This window comes from Cyprinodon tularosa, unplaced genomic scaffold (genome assembly GCF_016077235.1).
Source record: "Cyprinodon tularosa strain WSP-4 unplaced genomic scaffold, ASM1607723v1 ctg427, whole genome shotgun sequence".
In the NCBI taxonomy this organism is placed as follows: Eukaryota; Metazoa; Chordata; class Actinopteri; order Cyprinodontiformes; family Cyprinodontidae; genus Cyprinodon; species Cyprinodon tularosa.
The window spans coordinates 391,228-410,603 of NW_024039149.1; the positions used below are offsets into that span (position 1 = coordinate 391,228).

Consider the following 19,376-nt stretch of genomic DNA (forward strand, 5'->3'; position numbering starts at 1 on the left):
ATAATGATTACATAAATATTGTCATTTTGTTTGCACTAAGTTAGGGATACTTCAAATGCTGGACTTTGAACTATTCTAAGTGTAAAGTAAGCATTGCAAGACATACCCAGTTTTAGGATACATTCATCACTTGTCCAGCAGGTCTTGAATTTGGGGACAAGAATGGCAGCGGCAATTAGCTCTGGATCTGTAAGCATCTGTCCAAAACGTTTTTTAAGGCCTGCTAGAAGTGCTTCAATCAAAGGCCGACAGGACTTGGAGGAAATGCAGAGGTGCTGGAGCTTCTCCTGGAGTAGTGTTATTGTAGGTACCAACCATCCCCTCTGTACATTGGCCTCTCCCTGGAGAACATCAAGCGCCTTTGCAATTGGGCTCATAGTCTTGGTATACTCTGCCAAAAAAGCAAGCTCAACAGGAGTGAGCCTGACAATAAAAACAAAAACAATTAATTATTAATATAGAATTTTATTCATAGTGGGAATCAAAGTATTCATTAGGAAATTTTAAACCCATCCTTAACTGCAAGACATTAACTAAATATGAAGCTACCTCATATTGCAGTCAATAAATCTATAAATAAAATGGCAAGTACATACATAGGTATCTTTAGCGCGCTGCAGACAGCTGTGATTGCTCCTCCTCCTTGTTCCTTTAGGATTCTCACAATCCTCTCCACGGCAAAGAAAAGGGAGTTCCACCGTGTCTCATTTGGCCTCAGGAGCTGAAGTTTGCAGTTATCTTCTATGATTTCAGCAGCTGTGGTAGATCTTGAGCTTTTGCTCCACAGACTTGAACATTTGGAGAATGCTGAACGAGACAGATGCTTGTACACTGGATTTTCATTTGCTTTCAAGGCATCAGCAGTGGAGATCAGGTTGAGAAGGTGGCATGCACAACGTTGGTGCTTTGGCAGCTGTTATTCCAAGCCATTATCTTCATCCAATATTGTCCCGGCTTCAACAAACTCGACACCTGTGATATCTCCCCCCTCTTCTTCATCACTCTCTCCTCCCATACTTTCCCTTGCACCCTGAAGTGCAGTATCTGGATTGTTATTTTCATCCAGCTCACCATAGACTCTAAAGGCCTTTATGAAATTTGAACCATTGTCAGTTGTTGTGCAAACAATCTTGTCTCGGATGTTGTACTCCACATGTACAGGTGCTGGTCATAAAATTAGAATATCATGAAAAAGTAGATTGATTTCAGTAATTCCATTTAAAAAGTGAAACTTGTATATTATATTCATACATTACATACAAACTCATATATTTCAGATGTTTATTTTGTTTAATTTTGATGATTACAAATGACAACAAATGAAAATCTCAAATTCATCATATCAGAAAATTAGAATATTACTGAAGACCAATAAAAACAAAGGATTTATAGAAATGTTGGCCAACTGAAAAGTATGAACATGAAAAGTATGAGCATGTACAGCACTCAGTATTTAGTTGGGCCTCCTTTGGCCTGTATTACTGCAGCAATGCGGCGTGGCATGGAGTCGATCAGTCTGTGGCACTGCTCAGGTGTTATGATAGCCCAGGTTGCTCTAATAGTGGCTTTTAGCTCTTCTGAATTGTTGGGTCTGGTGTATTGCATCTTCTTCTTCACAATACCCCATAGATTTTCTATGGGGTTAAGGTCAGGAGAGTTTGCTGGCCAATTAAGAACAGGGATACCATGGTCCTTCAACCAGGTACTGGTAGCTTTGGCACTGTGTGCAGGTGCCAAGTCCTGTTGGAAAATGAAATCTGCATCTCCAAAAAGTTGGTCAGCTGCAGGAAGCATGAAGTGCTCTAAAACTTCCTGGTATGTGGCTGCGTTGACCCTGGACCTCAGAAAACACAATGGACCAACACCAGCAGATGACATGGCACCCCAAACCATCACTGACTGTGGAAACTTTACACTGGACTTCAAGCAACGTGGATGAAGTGCCTCTCTTCTTTTCCTCCAGACTCTGGGACCTTGATTTCCAAAGGAAATGCAAAATTTACTTTCATCAGAGAACATGACTTTGGACCACTCACCAGCAGTCCAGTCCTGTTTCTCTTTAGCCCAGGCAAGACGCTTCTGACGCTGTCTGTGGTTCAAGAGTGGCTTGACACAAGGAATGCGACAGCAGAAACCCATGTCTTTCATACGTCTGTGTGTGGTGGTTCTTGAAGCACTCACTCCAGCTGCAGTCCACTCTTTGTGAATCTCCCCCACATTTTTGAAGGGGTTTTGTTTCACAATCCTCTCCAGGGTGCGGTTATCTCTCTTGCTTGTACACTTTTTTCGACCACATCTTTTCCTTCCCTTCGCCTCTCTATTAATGTGCTTGGACACTGAGCTCTGTGAACAGCCAGCCTCTTTAGCGATGACCTTTTGTGTCTTGCCCTCCTTGTGCAAGGTGTCGATGGTCGTCTTTTGGACAACTGTCAAGTCAGCAGTCTTCCCCATGATTGTGTAGCCTATAGAACTAGACTGAAAGACCATTTAAAGGCTTTTGCAGGTGGTTTGAGTTAATTAGCTGATTAGAGTGTGGCACCAGGGGCCATCAATTTTGAACCTTTTCACAATATTCTAATTTTCTGATATGATGAATTTGAGATTTTCATTTGTTGTCATTTGTAATCATCAAAATTAAACAAAATAAACATCTGAAATATATGAGTTTGTATGTAATGTATGAATATAATATACAAGTTTCACTTTTTAAATGGAATTACTGAAATCAATCTACTTTTTCATGATATTCTAATTTTATGACCAGCACCTGTATATCGTTGAGAGCACTAGCAAGGGCAGAAAAAGTATGCGACCCTTTTAGATGCTTGCAGGCTAGGGCAGCACAGCGCCTCTGCAGAGTTGCACTATCTATCCAATGCACAGTGACACCTATAAAACCCTGTCGGTGTGTGGTCCAGCAATCTGCGGTGGTTGCAATAACCTCAACTTTCTTCAAAGCCAATTTCAGATTATTTTTCATTTCTTGTGTTGCTTTCTCCACTTTGTTTTTAAGAGTGCCACGAGACATAATTGTTAGATTGGGCTGGAGGAGAAGCAGAAGGTCTCTGAATCCCTGCTGCTCAACTACACTTAGTGGATGTAGCCCTTGAATGACGAAGTCAATGATTCCTTTTTCCACACTGACCTGTGACACTCTCTTGGCTTCCCATAACTTTGGTTGTTTGGGTGATGGGCCTGCATTCGTGGTTGACTTTCTTTTCTGAACAGCTGAAGTGAGCTTTCTGTATCTCTCCATATGATTGACATGCATTCTCTGTGAGTGAAAATACAAACACACAAAACAAATTGTTCAGTGATATAGCCAAGACTGTCTGATGTAACTTACTATGAAATTTGAAACATTAGGCACCATGGCTTAAAACCAATATCTTGGCATGATTAAAACTAACAAAATATCACAGTATACATAGCCCATAATTATTTCTTAACATGTCAATACACTGTAAATGTAGCCTCTACCTCTGAATGGGTAAAGCACTGGTATAGCAACTGTATGACAGCTATTACTGCTTTTTTCTTTTGTGTGAACCTGCAAATTATTTATGACTAGTAAAGTCTAACTTTGGACTGATGTCATCCTTGATTCTAGTGACTGGCTGACTGATCTGGGGAGTGCAAGCAGAGGTCATAGAATACAAATGTAACATTTCTTAACTGTCTTAACTTGTGTTTACCACATCCCTTAACCAGCTCACACACAGTTTGAAAGAAACGTATGGGGCCAAAATTGTTGCTTTATTATTTATAAATGTGTGTGGAGAGTTGTATATCTGTATCTCGATTTGTGCGTGTGCAGGGGGATTTGAAAATGTGTAAATGAAACTGTAAATGTGTGAGGAGATTTGTGTGTCTGTACAACAATCTGCAAAGGTGCAAAACTACTTGTGTGTGTGTAATCTGGTTTGCAAATGTGTAAAAAATCCACAAATCTGTATTAAGATCTACAAATATGTACTGAGATTTGTAAATGTGTAAAAAATCCACAAATCTGTATTCAGATTTACAAATATGTACTGAGATTTACAAATCTGTATTCAGATTTACAAATCTGTACTAAGATTTGCAAATGTGTAGAACAATCTGTAAGCACACACAGAGACACTGTGTCCGAAGTATTTTCGCTTCAACACCCAGTAATACAGACACATCATTGGTTACAAGTCCAGCAGTTTCTCGGTTGGCTCTCTTTACACTCGTGATTTTTGCTACACTTCTGCCGTGTGAGATGCACAAATGTGTAAAAGGATTTGTATCTGTAAAATCTGTAATACAGATTTGTGGATTTTTTACACATTTACAAATCTTAGTACATATTTGTAGATCTTAATACAGATTTGTGGATTTTTTACACATTTACAAATCTTAGTACATATTTGTAGATCTTAATACAGATTTGTGGATTTTTTACACATTTGCAAACCAGATTACACACACACAAGTAGTTTTGCACATTTGCAGATTGTTGTACAGACACACAAATCTCCTCACACATTTACAGTTTCATTTACACATTTTCAAATCCCCCTGCACACGCACAAATCCAGATACAGATATACAACTCTCCACACACATTTGTAAATAATAAAGCAACAATTTTGGCCCCATAGAAAGTAAAGTCTTGAATTAAAACATGAGTAATTTAATGTCTGGGATGTTTGAGACATTAACGTCAAAAAACATCAGCCAAAAATAAAGTCGATTTAAGACAAGACCGAGTAACGTTAACTTAAGTGGTCTCCAAAAAAAGACAGCTAAACGACAGGAGAATAACAGCCATAATCGAAAAACAAGTAAGCTTTCCTTCTTTTCCTCGCCTCTTGCTACAGCTAGCCACAAACAAACAGGGTGGTTTGTAAAAGTGATGAGGCTTGTTTTATTGTGTTTAACCGGGGCTTCTTCTTTATGTCTCAACGTTCTTGTCTCAGCATTCATAGTTGTGTAAAAAATGTTAGCGTCCATTTTGAGCAGGTCGACATACAGATATTGTATCAGCCAGCTAGTATTAGAATTTCAAATAAAGTGAAAGCTTGCTAACCCAACGTCACTTGAGTTACTTGCTAGCAAAATGCTAGAGAATCAAGTCATGGTAATTGTAAGCTAGCAGGAGGACAAATATAACTGACCATTAACGTACACTTAATAAAGACAACAAACAACAAATAGCTTTTGATAACAACAAAAATATGCATTTACCTCTATATGCTTTTTCAAATTCGATGGTGAATTCTTGAAAGCCAGCAGTTCATGGTGTTTTGGTTGGCACAATTTGCAGCACATTCGCCAGGAGTCATTCTTGATGCCTACTATGTCAAACATCTCTTTCAGATAAGGCCAAGGGTGATCGGGAATGTCTTGCTGCTTTTCTGCCGAATCTCTGGGATCTCCGTTGTTTTCACTTTCCATCCTCTCGTCGTCCATACTTCTATGCTAACGCTTATGCTAACGCTAACGCTACCTCTACCGCCACCAAGCTGCAATGATTTGCCGCGAATGAATACCGCCGAATCTGCGGATTCATCTTGTAGTGGTGCGTGAAAAACGCACCACTACAAGATGAATCCGCAGATTCAATGTAGATGACGTGAAAAACAATAACGGTAACTCCATTGAAATGATTAAAAACTAAGATAACGAGCCAATTTTTAAAATGTAAGGAGTAGAAAGTACAGATATTTGTGTAAAAATGTAAGGAGTAGAAGTAAAAAGTTGCCATAAAAATAAGTAGTAAAGTAAAGTAAAAATATCAGAAAAATCTACTTGAGTACAGTAACGAAGTATTTGTACTTCGTTACTTCCCATCTCTGCCGTTTCGCCATGGTTCATAAAAATGTTTTAGTGCTGTAATATTGATCAGAGTTTTCCCTCTCGTTCTTCCACATAACAATCAATTGTTCTTGCTTTTTAACCCTGAAATGCCAAATGTATCATATTTGATACATACGGTTTCTGAAATGTTTTGCGTCTGACACCTTTTGCATAATTTAATGGTAAAAACTTTGCTCAAAATCCTATTGTACACAATCAGATACACCTGATAACAGCCCGTAGAAGACTACACAAAAAATAATTTTGACTTATCGCATAGTAATAAATTATTAATATTTAAATTTAATTAAAAGGCCAAATAAGGACTTCAAACCAAAAAAAAAAAGTTATTTTCTGTTTTGTTTTATTCTTAGATCGGACTTTAAAGGGTTAAAAAAACTTTGTGTTTTAACTCCATCCATCCATCCTTTCATCCATCTTCTTCGGCTTTATCCGGGGCCGGGTCCTGGAGGCAGCAGTCTAAATAGAGATGCCCAGACTTCCCTACACACACCTCCTTCCAGCTGTTCTGGGGGTACCCCACCCCGATACAACACCAGGCCAGCTCAGAGACATAGTCCCTTGACGTGGAGGAGATTTATTGTTGATTCTGTTCATGGTGGAGAATCCTGCTTCACAGCAGCAGGTTGAGCCAAACATCCTCTAAATGTGCAGGGTCATCTTTGAGCACGCCATTTCACTTTTCTTTCACCAGTTCACCGCAGTTCTTCCAGCAGTCCACTCTTTCTCTGCTCTCTTTTTCTCATGGTCTTCTCCTTCTTTCCCATCGCCCGGCTTGCCACAGGTTTGCCTGCTGTGTCTAAAAGTAGCAGCAGCAGCAACCCAGACTGACAGCTCATTGGCTTATTTGGATCACGTGCAGCCTGGAGCCGGACGCTCCCGAGGGCTTTACCGTATTAACAGGAGAAGAGGAGCATGTCAAATTAGACACTGCCGACGGACAACATGCTGTAATTTGTAAATGTTTTAACCAGCAGGTGGGTCCGATCCGCTAATCCATGATCTCTGCTCTAGTGCAGGAATTTTTAACAATAAAACAGGAAAATATTTGTGATTTAAAATCAGCTAGTAAGAGCCAAAGCTGTCATGATAATATAAATATGAACCTAAAATGTTGACTACTCAGGTTTAAACAAACCGTAGGTGACATCATCCAGTCTCCTCGTTGCCAACTTCCCATTTCCTCCCCTGGGATTTGGTTTCAGGCAGAGGAAAAAAAAAACAACAACACAGAGATCAAACAACTGGTCACATGACAAACGAGAGCGACGGTGCGCTGCTCGCCCACCGGGGTGGTTAGCCTGGGGAGAATCAAACACCTGGCATTTGTCACCCCACATCCTTTTTTTTCCTTTTTTTTATGACCCCCTCCTCCCGCTCTCTGTATGGTAAAAGTTGAAAGGCTTCTCCGTTCAGCGCAGACAAAGAAACATGGGTTCTGTTCATAGTTAATACCATCCCTGCTTAAAGAAGCTGCTCCTACAAAGAAACATGCACAAAAGAACCCCCCCCCCCTACTTTCCTCTCAGGCAATTTAAAATAGAAATAAAACATAAAGCAAACTATTCAGAGAGCTGGGGATCCGACGCACACTCTGAAAAAAGATTAAAGGCAAACTCAGTTGCCTGCATTCAAGGCTCTTTTCTCCTCAGGTGTTGTAAAACCATAAATCTCTTTCTTGTCTGCTATTTGACTTGATTGCAGCCTTTCTTTACGGAGAGCTTCTCCACCAAATGTGTGTGGACCAGGCAACCCCAGTCAAACGGCGTCCTGCTGATGAAAAGAGACGTCGTGTGTGTGTGTGTGTGTGTGGGGGGGGGGGGGGGGGGGGGGGGGGGGGGGGGCTGAAATAAAGCCACAAAGGCAAACAGCATCTTCTAACAGTCCGATGCTGCTTTCATCGTGTCCAGTCGGCCACACATACAGCTGCAGCCCTACTGGTTTTATTGGGTGTCCAGTGCCCCTCACCCCCCTACTTTCCTGGCTTTTATGGCGTCTTCCCCATTCAGGGTTGCTACAGCAGGAGGCAAGTCAAATTCAAGAATTTTTAATGCCACTTGAAGTAAAAGGAAACACCAACTTCACAATAAACACAAGAAAAACCTGATTGCGAGAAATTTACCTAAAGGATGAATGTTTCATCCTTCCATTTTCTGTGACGTTTATCCCAAGCAGGGTCTCGAGGGCTGCTGGTCTCCAGCTGCCTACACCTAAGGAGAATTTAGAGAAGCCAATTAACCTAAAGGTCACGTTTTTGGACAGTGGGAGGAAGCCGGTAGCCTCGTGAGACCATCCTGATCTCGCGATCTCTCGCTCGCATCTCAGTCTGGCTACTTTCCGTTAAAGAAAATTTGGAGCCGTTCACCAAACGAACGTCCAATCAGCGTTGGCTTTGAGGTGGGTTGAGGTGTGACCCAACGAGAAGCGCGACAGTTCAGTCTAAAGAACATGGCGGCTTCAGCCGATGAAACTAGCATTAGCGTGGCTATCGAGCAAGTTTTATCGGAATTACAGAGTATTTCTTCACTGAAAGAAGAGCAAAACACTGCTCTGGAGGCTTTTCTCAGAGGAAAAGATGTTTTTGCTCTTCTCCCGACTGGTTTCGGCAAGAGTAGCCTGGCTTGTGGTTGTGTTTTCGTCGTCGCTCTGTTAGTACGTCGTATGCTTCATTGATCTGATTGGTTTATTTGGCCCGTCTATCACCAACATAGGCCAATCAGCTAACCAGTATTTTCGCCCCTTCCCAAAATTACTTCAACGGAAGGTTTCCACGGAATCAGGTTAGGAAGCCGGAGTACCCGGAGAGAACCCACGAATGCTCAGAGAGAACATGCTAACTCTATGCAGAAAGACTCCAGGCTGGGAATCGAACCTAGAACCTTCTTGCTGCAAGGCAGCAGTGCTACCCGTTGTTCCCCTGAGCAGCCCTAGAAATGCTTCAAATTTTGAAAAACTTTCCAAATAGGAAGAAAGCTTATAAAAAAAAGAAAGATCGGATCGGATTTTGCATCCGATCCGATCCCGTCACACTTTGACGTTTTAGACCGGCGTATGCCTGACATACGAAAAATCTGGCAAAAACTTGCATGTTGATAAGTTATGAGCACACTGAAAACACACGTCGATATAAGGCAAGTACGTAATTTCCTGATTTATGTTAGCGTATGCCATACGTAGGCCTTAAGTTACAGGTAAGTTATCGATCGTTGACGCACCTTAAGTGTAAGTGACTCATAAGTCGTGGCGTCCAGCTTATCCAAAACCTCTGAGCAAATTGTGTATAACTTCCGCTTAACTTATCCAAAACTTCTCTCCAACACATATCAATGTATCTGACGTGTTCCACACGAGCGCTGAACGTGTTTCTAACTTCCAGCTACTGTAAAATGGCGTATTGGCAGCGTTTTGGTATAAAGGAGGAAACCGTCAGTTCTCCTCCAGACTTCATCCCCATCATAGGGTGAGCCAGAAGGTGAGTGATGGATCCTCCCTGCGTTCACGCCCACCACCAACACACTTCCAAGCAGACATGACGCTCAATCTGCTGCCACCAAAAACCTTCTTTATTTTTCTTTATTCTATTTTTTGGCAGGCGGTAAACAGCAGCTAGGTTAATACCGTGATCAAAGAAATCTTTTTGTGCAGACCAGGCGCCTCCGGGGGCATCGCTGCCCCCCTCAGGACAGTGGTTTGTGCATCATTTCATGGGCATTACGCTTCCCTACATTATGCATAAGTTAGGCTGTTGTTGGACATAAGTTCTGGACTTGTTATGAATACTCCATGTATACTCTCAAAACAGAAAGAATACATGGAAAGTTCAGCGTATGCCAGCGTTTAACAAGATTCTTTGACGTCAGGCATACGCTGGCTAAATCGATAAGGTGTGACAGAGCCCTTAGAGGTTGTGGCGTTTAGTGCTCACTGAAAGTCAATGGAGATTTCCTGCAGGCGGCTTCGTAGCTCCAACTGAGATAAACTCCAGGTCTAAAACAGTGCTGCGCCAGTGCCGTTTTTTGGTTACGACACCCGATACCTGGCTGTGCAGTATTGGCCGATACCATCTGTTTGAAAATGGTGTGTGTGTATATATATATATATATATATGAAGAACTGCAGACTACTTGGATGTAAAGTAATTGCCATCATGGCTTCATGTCAAGCTGCTGCCTACCTTTGTGAAGCAGGAAAAAGACTAAAACAAAGTGAATCCAGTAGAACTTTTTATTGCCTACCTGGAATGGGTGACAATAGTTGAAGAAACTTTTGACTCTCAAAATGCAATCGGTGCCCTATTTGTTGGTACTCACCGATACCGATACCACCATTTAAATGCAGTACCAGGGCCCTGCCCTATGCTTATATCAGTACAAAACTGGTCTAAAACCAGTTTAGTCTGTGAGGCAGACACCCTGTTGACTTTTAAGGCTAGGCTTAAAACTTTCCTTTTTGATAAAGCTTACAGTTAGAGTGGCTCAGGTTATCCTGAGCTATCTCTATAGTTCTGCTGCTATAGGCTTAGACTGCTGGAGGACATAGGGACCCCTTTTTCATCATTCTGCTTCATTCTATCTCTATTCTCCCACTCTGCAGAATCTGTTAGTTGAATCTAACGTTCTGCTCTCTCTGCTTTTTCTCATAGTAGCTTCATCTGGTCTGTTCCTGTCTGGCTGTGACTCCATCCTGGAGAGAAATATCAGCTGTGCTGCTGCCATCAACACCTTTGTTTCTAGATGTTGGAGCTTGGCCTGTTTTCCAGTGTAGTCCTGTTTCTCTGACTGTGACTAACTGGATGTGCTCCCTTCATCCTCTGACATGGGAGCTGGCTCGGAGCTCGTCTGCCTGGCTGTGTGTTTCCTGGCCGGGGCCGCCTGTGGAGCTGGTTGACAGTTGCCTTTTGTATCTATGCTTCTTTTTCTATGTCTGCTTCTGTCTCCTTGAACCCCAGTGGGCCTCAGCAGATGGCCGCTCACACTGAGCCTGGTTCTGCTGGAGGTTTCTTGCTGTTAAAAGGGAGTTTTTCCTCTCCACTGTCGCTACAAGCATGCTTAGTGTGAGGGATTGCTGAAGAGTCAATGAGTCGATGCAATCAGCTGGTTTTCCTTAGATAGAAAACTTTGAATGAATCTGACTGGATGATCTGGTGAACTGGAAAGTGCCTTGAGATGACATGTTTTGTGAATGGCGCTATAGAAATAAACTGTATCGAACTGAATATTTCAGTTGGACTACGCAGCAATTCAGCAGCAATTTCATGGGTCTGACAGGAAGAGAGACGCGGTTGCAAAGTAAAACACATCCGCTTTGGGGGAAAATACAAGATAAAATCTGTTAATCTCACTGGAAAGAGTCAGTTTAGAGTCGCACATCGCATTTATAGTAAGCAGGACAGACTGGTGAAAAAAACAATGATTGAAACATTAAAAAAGAAAACTTTCCCCATGATAGGAGTTCAGGAGGAAAGTAGTGAGATAAAGTAGTGATCCTCTTTGAGCCTCACAAAACCAAAATAAGGAGGAGCAGACAGAGCAGGTCAGCGCAGCGTATCTCTCTCACCTCATTACGGAAAAAAAAAAACAACAAAATTATTTTTTTTATTTTTTTTACAGATAAACGCTAAATTCAACCCAAATGTATTCGTTTTCAGTATAATTAATGATGATTTCTTGCTGAACAGACTTTTCCTGTGAGGATCCACAGGAACCCCTCACAGCACAGAATCTCTGACCGCCAGCATGTTCTGCCTATTGAGTTTCCCTACAAGTGAAGGTGCCGTTTCCAACGTCATCTACTTACATCGGATTTGGACTGATCCTCCATGTCCGAGTCGTTGGGGTCCACTAGCTCCTGGAACGGCGGGAGCCTGGACGCCTTCCTGCGCTCGGCTTCGTCCGGGTCGTGGCGCGGCTTGCTCGTCTGCGATCTCTTCTTGTCAGAATAATGAGAGTCTGAACCAGAGGTCGGCTTCCCCGACGGTTCAAGGTATCCCTTCCTGCGTTTTTTGGTCATCGGGTCATCGCCATCCAATGTGGAGTGACGCTTGTTCAACCCCACGGGTCCGTGGGCCAGACCCTCGCTTCGATGATCCTTGGCCAAAGACTTGGGTTCCTTGAAACCCATCTTAGGGTTGCTGTCTCTGAGTGGCTGATTTTCTTTGGGTTTCCTTGAAAATTCTTTGGGGAGTTTTGAGGATTCCCAGCCAGAGTCTCTAAAGGCACTTTTGGGCTCTGTCAAGTCTTTTAAAGGCTTTTCTTTGTGGTCCTTGGAGGGTTTGTGGAGTTTGGAGAAGCTGCTGGTGTTGGTGGTTGTGGCTGTTGTTAGGAGGTCGGTTCTTCCTCCTTTGAAGCAATCCTGTTCATAAAAAACAAACGCAGGCATTAAAATCAAATGACTAAATCTTAAGCAGCACATTAATAACAATTTCCAGGATTACAAAGTTAAAGATTTTCCCAATCATTGTGATTTGATCCCAGAGGAGTATGGAGGGCAAAATGTGTCATGAAATAACTTGATTTAACAGATGAGGTGTTTTATTTTATTTTCAACACAACAGGTGTTGTGGCCATTTATGCTAAATTGTTGTAACTTGTTATTTCTACCAATTTAGTTTTTGTCTTTTGGTATATAAAATATATTTAAATTAATTTAGAACTAAAATGTGTTATTTTTTTACATTTGGAATTGTTTGGAGTAAGTTCTTAATTGTTAGACCGTCCCATTAATTTGAGTGATTAGGAGCACACCAGTAACCTGACTCCGCCAGATGGATTTGCTCTGCATATCCATCTGGAAACCTTCCGTTGAAGTAATTTTGGGAAGGGCCAAAAATACTGGTTAGCTGATTGGCCTATGTTGGTGATAGACGGGCCAAATAAACCAATCAGATCAACGAAGCATATGACGTACTAACAGAGCGACGACGAAGAGGAGCCAATTGATAGATCAAACTCTTGCCGAAACCATTCGGGAGAAGAGCAAAAACATCTTTTCCTCTGAGAAAAGCCTCCAGAGCAGTGTTTTGCTCTTCTTTCAGTGAAGAAATACTCTGTAATTCAGATAAAACTTGCTCGATAGCTATGCTAACGCTAGTTTCATCGGCTGAAGCCGCCATGTTCTTTAGACTCAACTGTCGCGCTTCTCGTTGCGTCACACCTCAACCCGCCTCAACGCCAACGCTGATTGGACGTTCGTTTGGTGAACGGCTCCAAATTTTCTTTAATGGAGAGTCTCCAGACTGATCTGATAGTGAAACCTTGAAAGCTCGCGAGATCAGGATGGTCTCACGAGGCTAGCACACCAGGTGTTAGAGGATGGTTTGGTAAATGTCTAGTGTTGACGGGAGGTTTTGAAAAATGATTTTTTTTACCACTTTTTTGGGAGCTTAAAACATTAAATTCTACTAAGTTCGAAGACATTTGAAGTATTTTTTTTATTTTTGCTTTTTAAGTCAAGCTGGAAGTGCGTACAAAAACAAAATCCCCCGTTACCACCCACGGCCTTCATTGGAAATTTTGGTATTTTATGTTTGTTGGAAAAGAAGACCATGGCAACAGGAAATATAAAACTAAATAAAAAAAATGCATAACTATTAATTAAATGTGCCATTAAACACCTATTATCTGATTTAAATTAATTAGTTAAATGTTAGTTTAAAGATGTTAGCATTTTGAAATGAAAATAATTGAGTGGCTTCATATCTAGGGTAAAATAAATGAAACCCTGCTCTAAAGCAGGAGTCACACTACAGTTTTTACAATCACTGATGTTTATCCCTGAAGGATATGGAAGGCCAAAATGTCCCATGAAATAAAGACCTTTATTTTTCTAATATATAATTTCAACATTTTATATACCATTAACCTCTCAAAACCCACCGGGTCGCCAGCGACCTGTTTTAAAGTGTTTACAAATAACTCAGAATGCATGAAACTTACACTGGTAAAATGGTAAACCAATAAAGACATGTTAGACATGGTTGGAAAGCTAGACTCTCCACAATTCAACCACCTAGTTCATTTTATGGACACAGCGAGCACCAAAGCACAATTAACACAGATTTAGCAGCATGTCAATATGTACCATGACAAGGCAGCCACAACAAGCAAGCATGTCTTTATAACTGCTGTTCAAAATTGACTTATTATTTTCGAGAATAAAAAAAACTACTTTCAGTCTTTTTTGAACTGATGCAGCTTGAGTGTTTTACTCACCTACTTTTTATGTATATATTTAGAAACTAGAAGGTGTTAGCTTTCAAATAATGTATCAAACATGTAATTTGGGCTTACAATTCCTCAGTTATTTGCTTTTCCATCTGGGTATGCAAAATAGACGAGAATTCCCCGAAATGAGGTGGATATTAAGAGGTTAAATTGTAAAATGCACAGGAAATAGTAAATAATAATCTTGTTTAAAAAAGCACACATTTGAAGTGCAGCAATAATTAGGACAAAATCTTGTCAAACATACATATTTTTTATTTAATTAAGGACTAGCCAAGGACCAGCCAAGGACTAGCCAAGGTCCAGCCAAAGACCGGCCAAGGACTAGCCAAGGACCAGCCAAGGACTAGCCAAGGTCCAGCCAAAGACCAGTCAAGGACTAGCCAAGGACTAGCCAAGGTCCAGCCAAGGACCAGCCAAGGTCCAGCCAAGGACCAGCCAAGGACCAGCCAAGGTCCAGCCAAAGACCAGCCTAGGTCCAGCCTAGGTCCAGCCTAGGACCAGCCAAAGTCCAGCCAAAGACCAGCCAAAGACCAGTCTAGGTCCAGCCTAGGTCCAGCAAAGGACCAGCCAAGGTCCAGCCAAAGACCAGCCTAGGTCCAGCCTAGGTTCAGCCTAGGTCCAGCCAAGGACCAGCCAAGGTTGAGCCAAGGACCAGCCAAGGTTGAGCCAAGGACCAGCCAAGGTTGAGCCAAGGACCAGCCAAGGATCTAGCCAAAGACCAGCCAAGGACCAGCCAAGGATCAGCCAAGGTCCAGCCAAGGACCAGCCAAGGTCCAGCCAAAGACCAGCCAAGGCCCAACCAAAGACCAGCCAAGGACCAGCCAAGGATCAGCCAAAGACCAGCCTAGGTCCAGCCAAGGATCCGCCAAAGACCAGCCAAAGACCAGCCAAGGATCAGCCAAAGACCAGCCTAGGTCCAGCCAAGGATCAGCCAAAGACCAGCCAAGGATCAGCCAAAGACCAGCCTAGGTCCAGCCAAGGACCAACCAAAGACCAGCCAAAGACCAGCCAAGGATCAGCCAAAGACCAGCCTAGGTCCAGCCAAGGACCAGCCAAGGTCCAGCCAAAGACCAGCCAAAGACCAGCCAAGGTCCAGACAAGGTCCAGCCAAAGACCAGCCAAGGATCAGCCAAGGTCCAGCCAAGGACTAACCAAGGTCCAGCCAATGACCAGCCAAGGACTAGCCAAGGACCAGCCAAGGACTAGCCAAGGTCCAGCCAAGGACCAGCCAAGGACTAGCCAACGTCCAGCCAAGGACTAGCCAAGGACCAGCCAAGGCCTAGCCAAGGACCAGCCAAGGACTAGCCAACGTCCAGCCAAGGACTAACCAAGGTCCAGCCAATGACCAGCCAAGGACTAGCCAAGGACCAGCCAAGGACTAGCCAAGGTCCAGCCAAGGACTAGCCAAGGACTAGCCAAGGTCCAGCCAAAGACCAGCCAAGGACTAGCCAAGGACCAACCAAGGACTAGCCAAGGTCCAGCCAAGGACCAGCCAAGGTCCAGCCAAGGACCAGCCAAGGACCAGCCAAGGTCCAGCCAAAGACCAGCCTAGGTCCAGCCTAGGTCCAGCCTAGGACCAGCCAAAGACCAGCCAAGGTCCAGCCAAAGACCAGCCAAAGACCAGCCAAGGATCAGCCAAGGTCCAGCCAAAGACCAGCCAAGGACCAGCCAAAGACCAGCCAAAGACCAGCCAAAGACCAGCCAAGGTCCAGCCTAGGTTCAGCCTAGGTCCAGCCAAGGTCCAGCCAAGGTCCAGCCAAGGTCCAGCCAAGGTCCAGCCAAAGTCCAGCCAAGGTCCAGCCAAGGACCAGCCAAGGTCCAGCCAAAGACCCATCAAGGAAAGTGGGGAAATTTTGAATGGCTAATACTGTATAAGGCTGCATCAAAGTAGAGAAATGTCTCAGTCAGTAGAGAAACTTCAACTTGGGTAACATTTCAATGGACTAAAAACTCACAGCTAAAGGGCGACAAAGTTCTTATTACAGAAATATTGGTGTTTTAAAGATGCCCAACCACAGGTCCGACTTAAATCTTTAAAGAAAAATCTGTTGGGAGAGTTCATGATTTGGGTGATGACAAGGAGGCCTTCCGACTTTAAAGACTTAAAGCTCATCAAAGTGGAATATTTTAGTAACTATAACGCCAATAATGGCTTCTATTTACTGATTGAGAAACAAACCGTTTAGAAGAATGAACATGAATCGAAATCTGCCAGGAGTATCTTCCATTTTAACAACTTTATGTCGTTTCCTGAGGTTATAGTTGGTGTCATTTCCCCACCAAAGATTCCCAACTGCTACAGAAACATGAAAACTTTATCAGTGACCATAAAAGAGAATAACCCCAAATCCCTGAAGTCCAAAAAGAAACCGAAGCCCAAAAGGATTAGGACCCGAGGAAGAAGGAAATCCCTCCTCAGGTCAGCGGGCAAACATAAAGAGGGGCTGATGTTTGGATGGGCTTCCACAGCTGTGATCGTACACAGTTTCACCCAAACCGCTCTAAGAGGAACTCAGTGTTAAGAAAAGAGAAGCTTTTTAGTTATCATTGAATGTTCACTGCAAAAGAAAAAAGTTCTAATAGTGCATTTTTTTCTTCAATTGAGCAGATAAGTGACACACTTAATTATCTTATTTTAATGGTAAAAATGCTAATTTCATTTGCAGAACATCTTAATTTTTTCTACTCAATGTTAATTGTAATCAAACACTGTAAAAATTATCTACAAATAAATAAGCATTTCTTAAATTCAGTGTATTTACTCTTAATCCGAGCAGGTAAAAAAGATAATTTGCCAATGGAATGAGTATTTTACTCAAAAAAATAAGATAATTTGAAAATATGTACTTGAAATAAATGTAAATTCTCTTGTTCAATTGGCAATGTTTCTTACTTACCTTCTCAATGTAAGAAGAAATAAATTACTTATTTAGATTAACATTTTTTGTGCCGTGTTGATCTCATAACCCTCCCTCAAAAACGGAGAATTTAACTTGTTTTAGAGGAACTTAAATCTAGATAACACGGAAGAGGATTAGGGCCACTAGGGAAAAAAAAAAAAAAAAAAGAAAAAAAAAGTTAATTGATTTTTAAATTTTATTTCAGTTTAACATGGGGAAAAATTCAGAATTCTGACTTTAATCTCAGAATTTTGGATCTTAATGTAGATGGGCACCATGAAGGCAGAGATGTGGGAGAACTCCGCTTCACTGACAAAGATGTGAGTTGTTTGAGGTGGCCAGTGACACATTGGTGGAAAATGACGGAATTAGGCAACTTTTTACGTGGCCGAGGGGTCCCCTCATTAATAGAGGAGCAGAAGGTCATTAAAACAAGAGAGCTAGTCTCTAAAACAGACATGGCTATGGCTTCATGCTAACATGTTTGTTGTCAGAATTGTCAGAATTCTGAGAAAAAAGTCAGAATTCTGAGATTAAAGTCAGAACTCTGAGATTAAAGTCAGAACTCTGAGATTAAAGTCAGAACTCTTAGATTAAAGTAATAATTCTGAGATTAAAGTCGGAATTCTGAGAAAAAAGTCGGAATTCTGAGATTAAAGTCGGAATTCTGAGATTAAAGTCGGAATTCTGAGATTAAAGTCAGAATTCTGAGAAAAAAGTCAGAATTCTGAGATTAAAGTCGGAATTCTTAGATTAAAGTCGGAATTCTGAGATTAAAGTCGGAACTCTGAGATTAAAGTCGGAACTCTGAGATTAAAGTCAGAACTCTGAGAAAAAGTCAGAATTCTGAGATTAAAGTCGGAATTCTGAGAAAAAAGTCGGAATTCTGAGATTAAAGTCGGAATTCTGAGATTAAAGTCGGAATTCTGAGATTAAAGTCGGAATTCTGAGATTAAAGAGAATTCTGAGATTAAAGTCAGAACTCAGAGAAAAAGTCAGAATTCTGAGATTAAAGTCAGAATTCTGAGAAAAAAGTCAGAATTCTGAGAAAAAAGTCAGAATTCTGAGATTAAAGTCAGAACTCTTAGATTAAAGTAATAATTCTGAGATTAAAGTCGGAATTCTGAGAAAAAAGTCGGAATTCTGAGATTAAAGTCGGAATTCTGAGATTAAAGTCGGAATTCTGAGATTAAAGTCAGAATTCTGAGAAAAAAGTCAGAATTCTGAGATTAAAGTCGGAATTCTTAGATTAAAGTCGGAATTCTGAGATTAAAGTCGGAACTCTGAGATTAAAGTCGGAACTCTGAGATTAAAGTCAGAACTCTGAGAAAAAGTCAGAACTCTGAGAAAAAGTCAGAATTCTGAGAAAAAAGTCGGAATTCTGAGATTAAAGTCGGAATTCTGAGATTAAAGTCGGAATTCTGAGATTAAAGTCGGAATTCTGAGATTAAAGTCGGAATTCTGAGATTAAAGACAGAATTCTGAGATTAAAGTCAGAACTCAGAGAAAAAGTCAGAATTCTGAGATTAAAGTCAGAATTCTGAGAAAAAAGTGAGAACTCTGAGATTAAAGTCAGAATTCTGAGATTAAAGTCGGAATTCTTAGATTAAAGTCGGAATTCTTAGACTAAAGTCAGAACTCTGAGATTAAAGTCAGAACTCTGAGAAAAAGTCAGAACTCTGAGAAAAAGTCAGAACTCTGAGAAAAAGTCAGAACTCTGAGAAAAAGTCAGAACTCTGAGAAAAAGTCAGAATTCTGAGATTAAAGTCGGAATTCTGAGAAAAAAGTCGGAATTCTGAGATTAAAGTCGGAATTCTGAGATTAAAGTCGGAATTCTGAGATTAAAGTCGGAATTCTGAGATTAAAGAGAATTCTGAGATTAAAGTCAGAACTCAGAGAAAAAGTCAGAATTCTGAGATTAAAGTCAGAATTCTGAGAAAAAAGTCAGAATTCTGAGAAAAAAGTCAGAATTCTGAGATTAAAGTCAGAACTCTTAGATTAAAGTAATAATTCTGAGATTAAAGTCGGAATTCTGAGAAAAAAGTCGGAATTCTGAGATTAAAGTCGGAATTCTGAGATTAAAGTCGGAATTCTGAGATTAAAGTCAGAATTCTGAGAAAAAAGTCAGAATTCTGAGATTAAAGTCGGAATTCTTAGATTAAAGTCGGAATTCTGAGATTAAAGTCGGAACTCTGAGATTAAAGTCGGAACTCTGAGATTAAAGTCAGAACTCTGAGAAAAAGTCAGAACTCTGAGAAAAAGTCAGAATTCTGAGAAAAAAGTCGGAATTCTGAGATTAAAGTCGGAATTCTGAGATTAAAGTCGGAATTCTGAGATTAAAGTCGGAATTCTGAGATTAAAGTCGGAATTCTGAGATTAAAGACAGAATTCTGAGATTAAAGTC

At 41.4% G+C, this 19,376-nt stretch overlaps 1 protein-coding gene across 1 annotated transcript in view; it reads right to left on the bottom strand.

Annotated features, from left to right (window-relative positions):
• The window catches only part of mllt3 (MLLT3 super elongation complex subunit), a 102,346-nt gene that overhangs the window by 14,441 nt on the left and 68,529 nt on the right, over positions 1-19,376 (bottom strand). Inside the window, exon 7 of the mRNA XM_038299369.1 lies at positions 11,644-12,198. Coding sequence (XP_038155297.1) covers positions 11,644-12,198 — 555 coding nt within the window. The remainder of the gene's footprint in view (positions 1-11,643; positions 12,199-19,376) is intronic.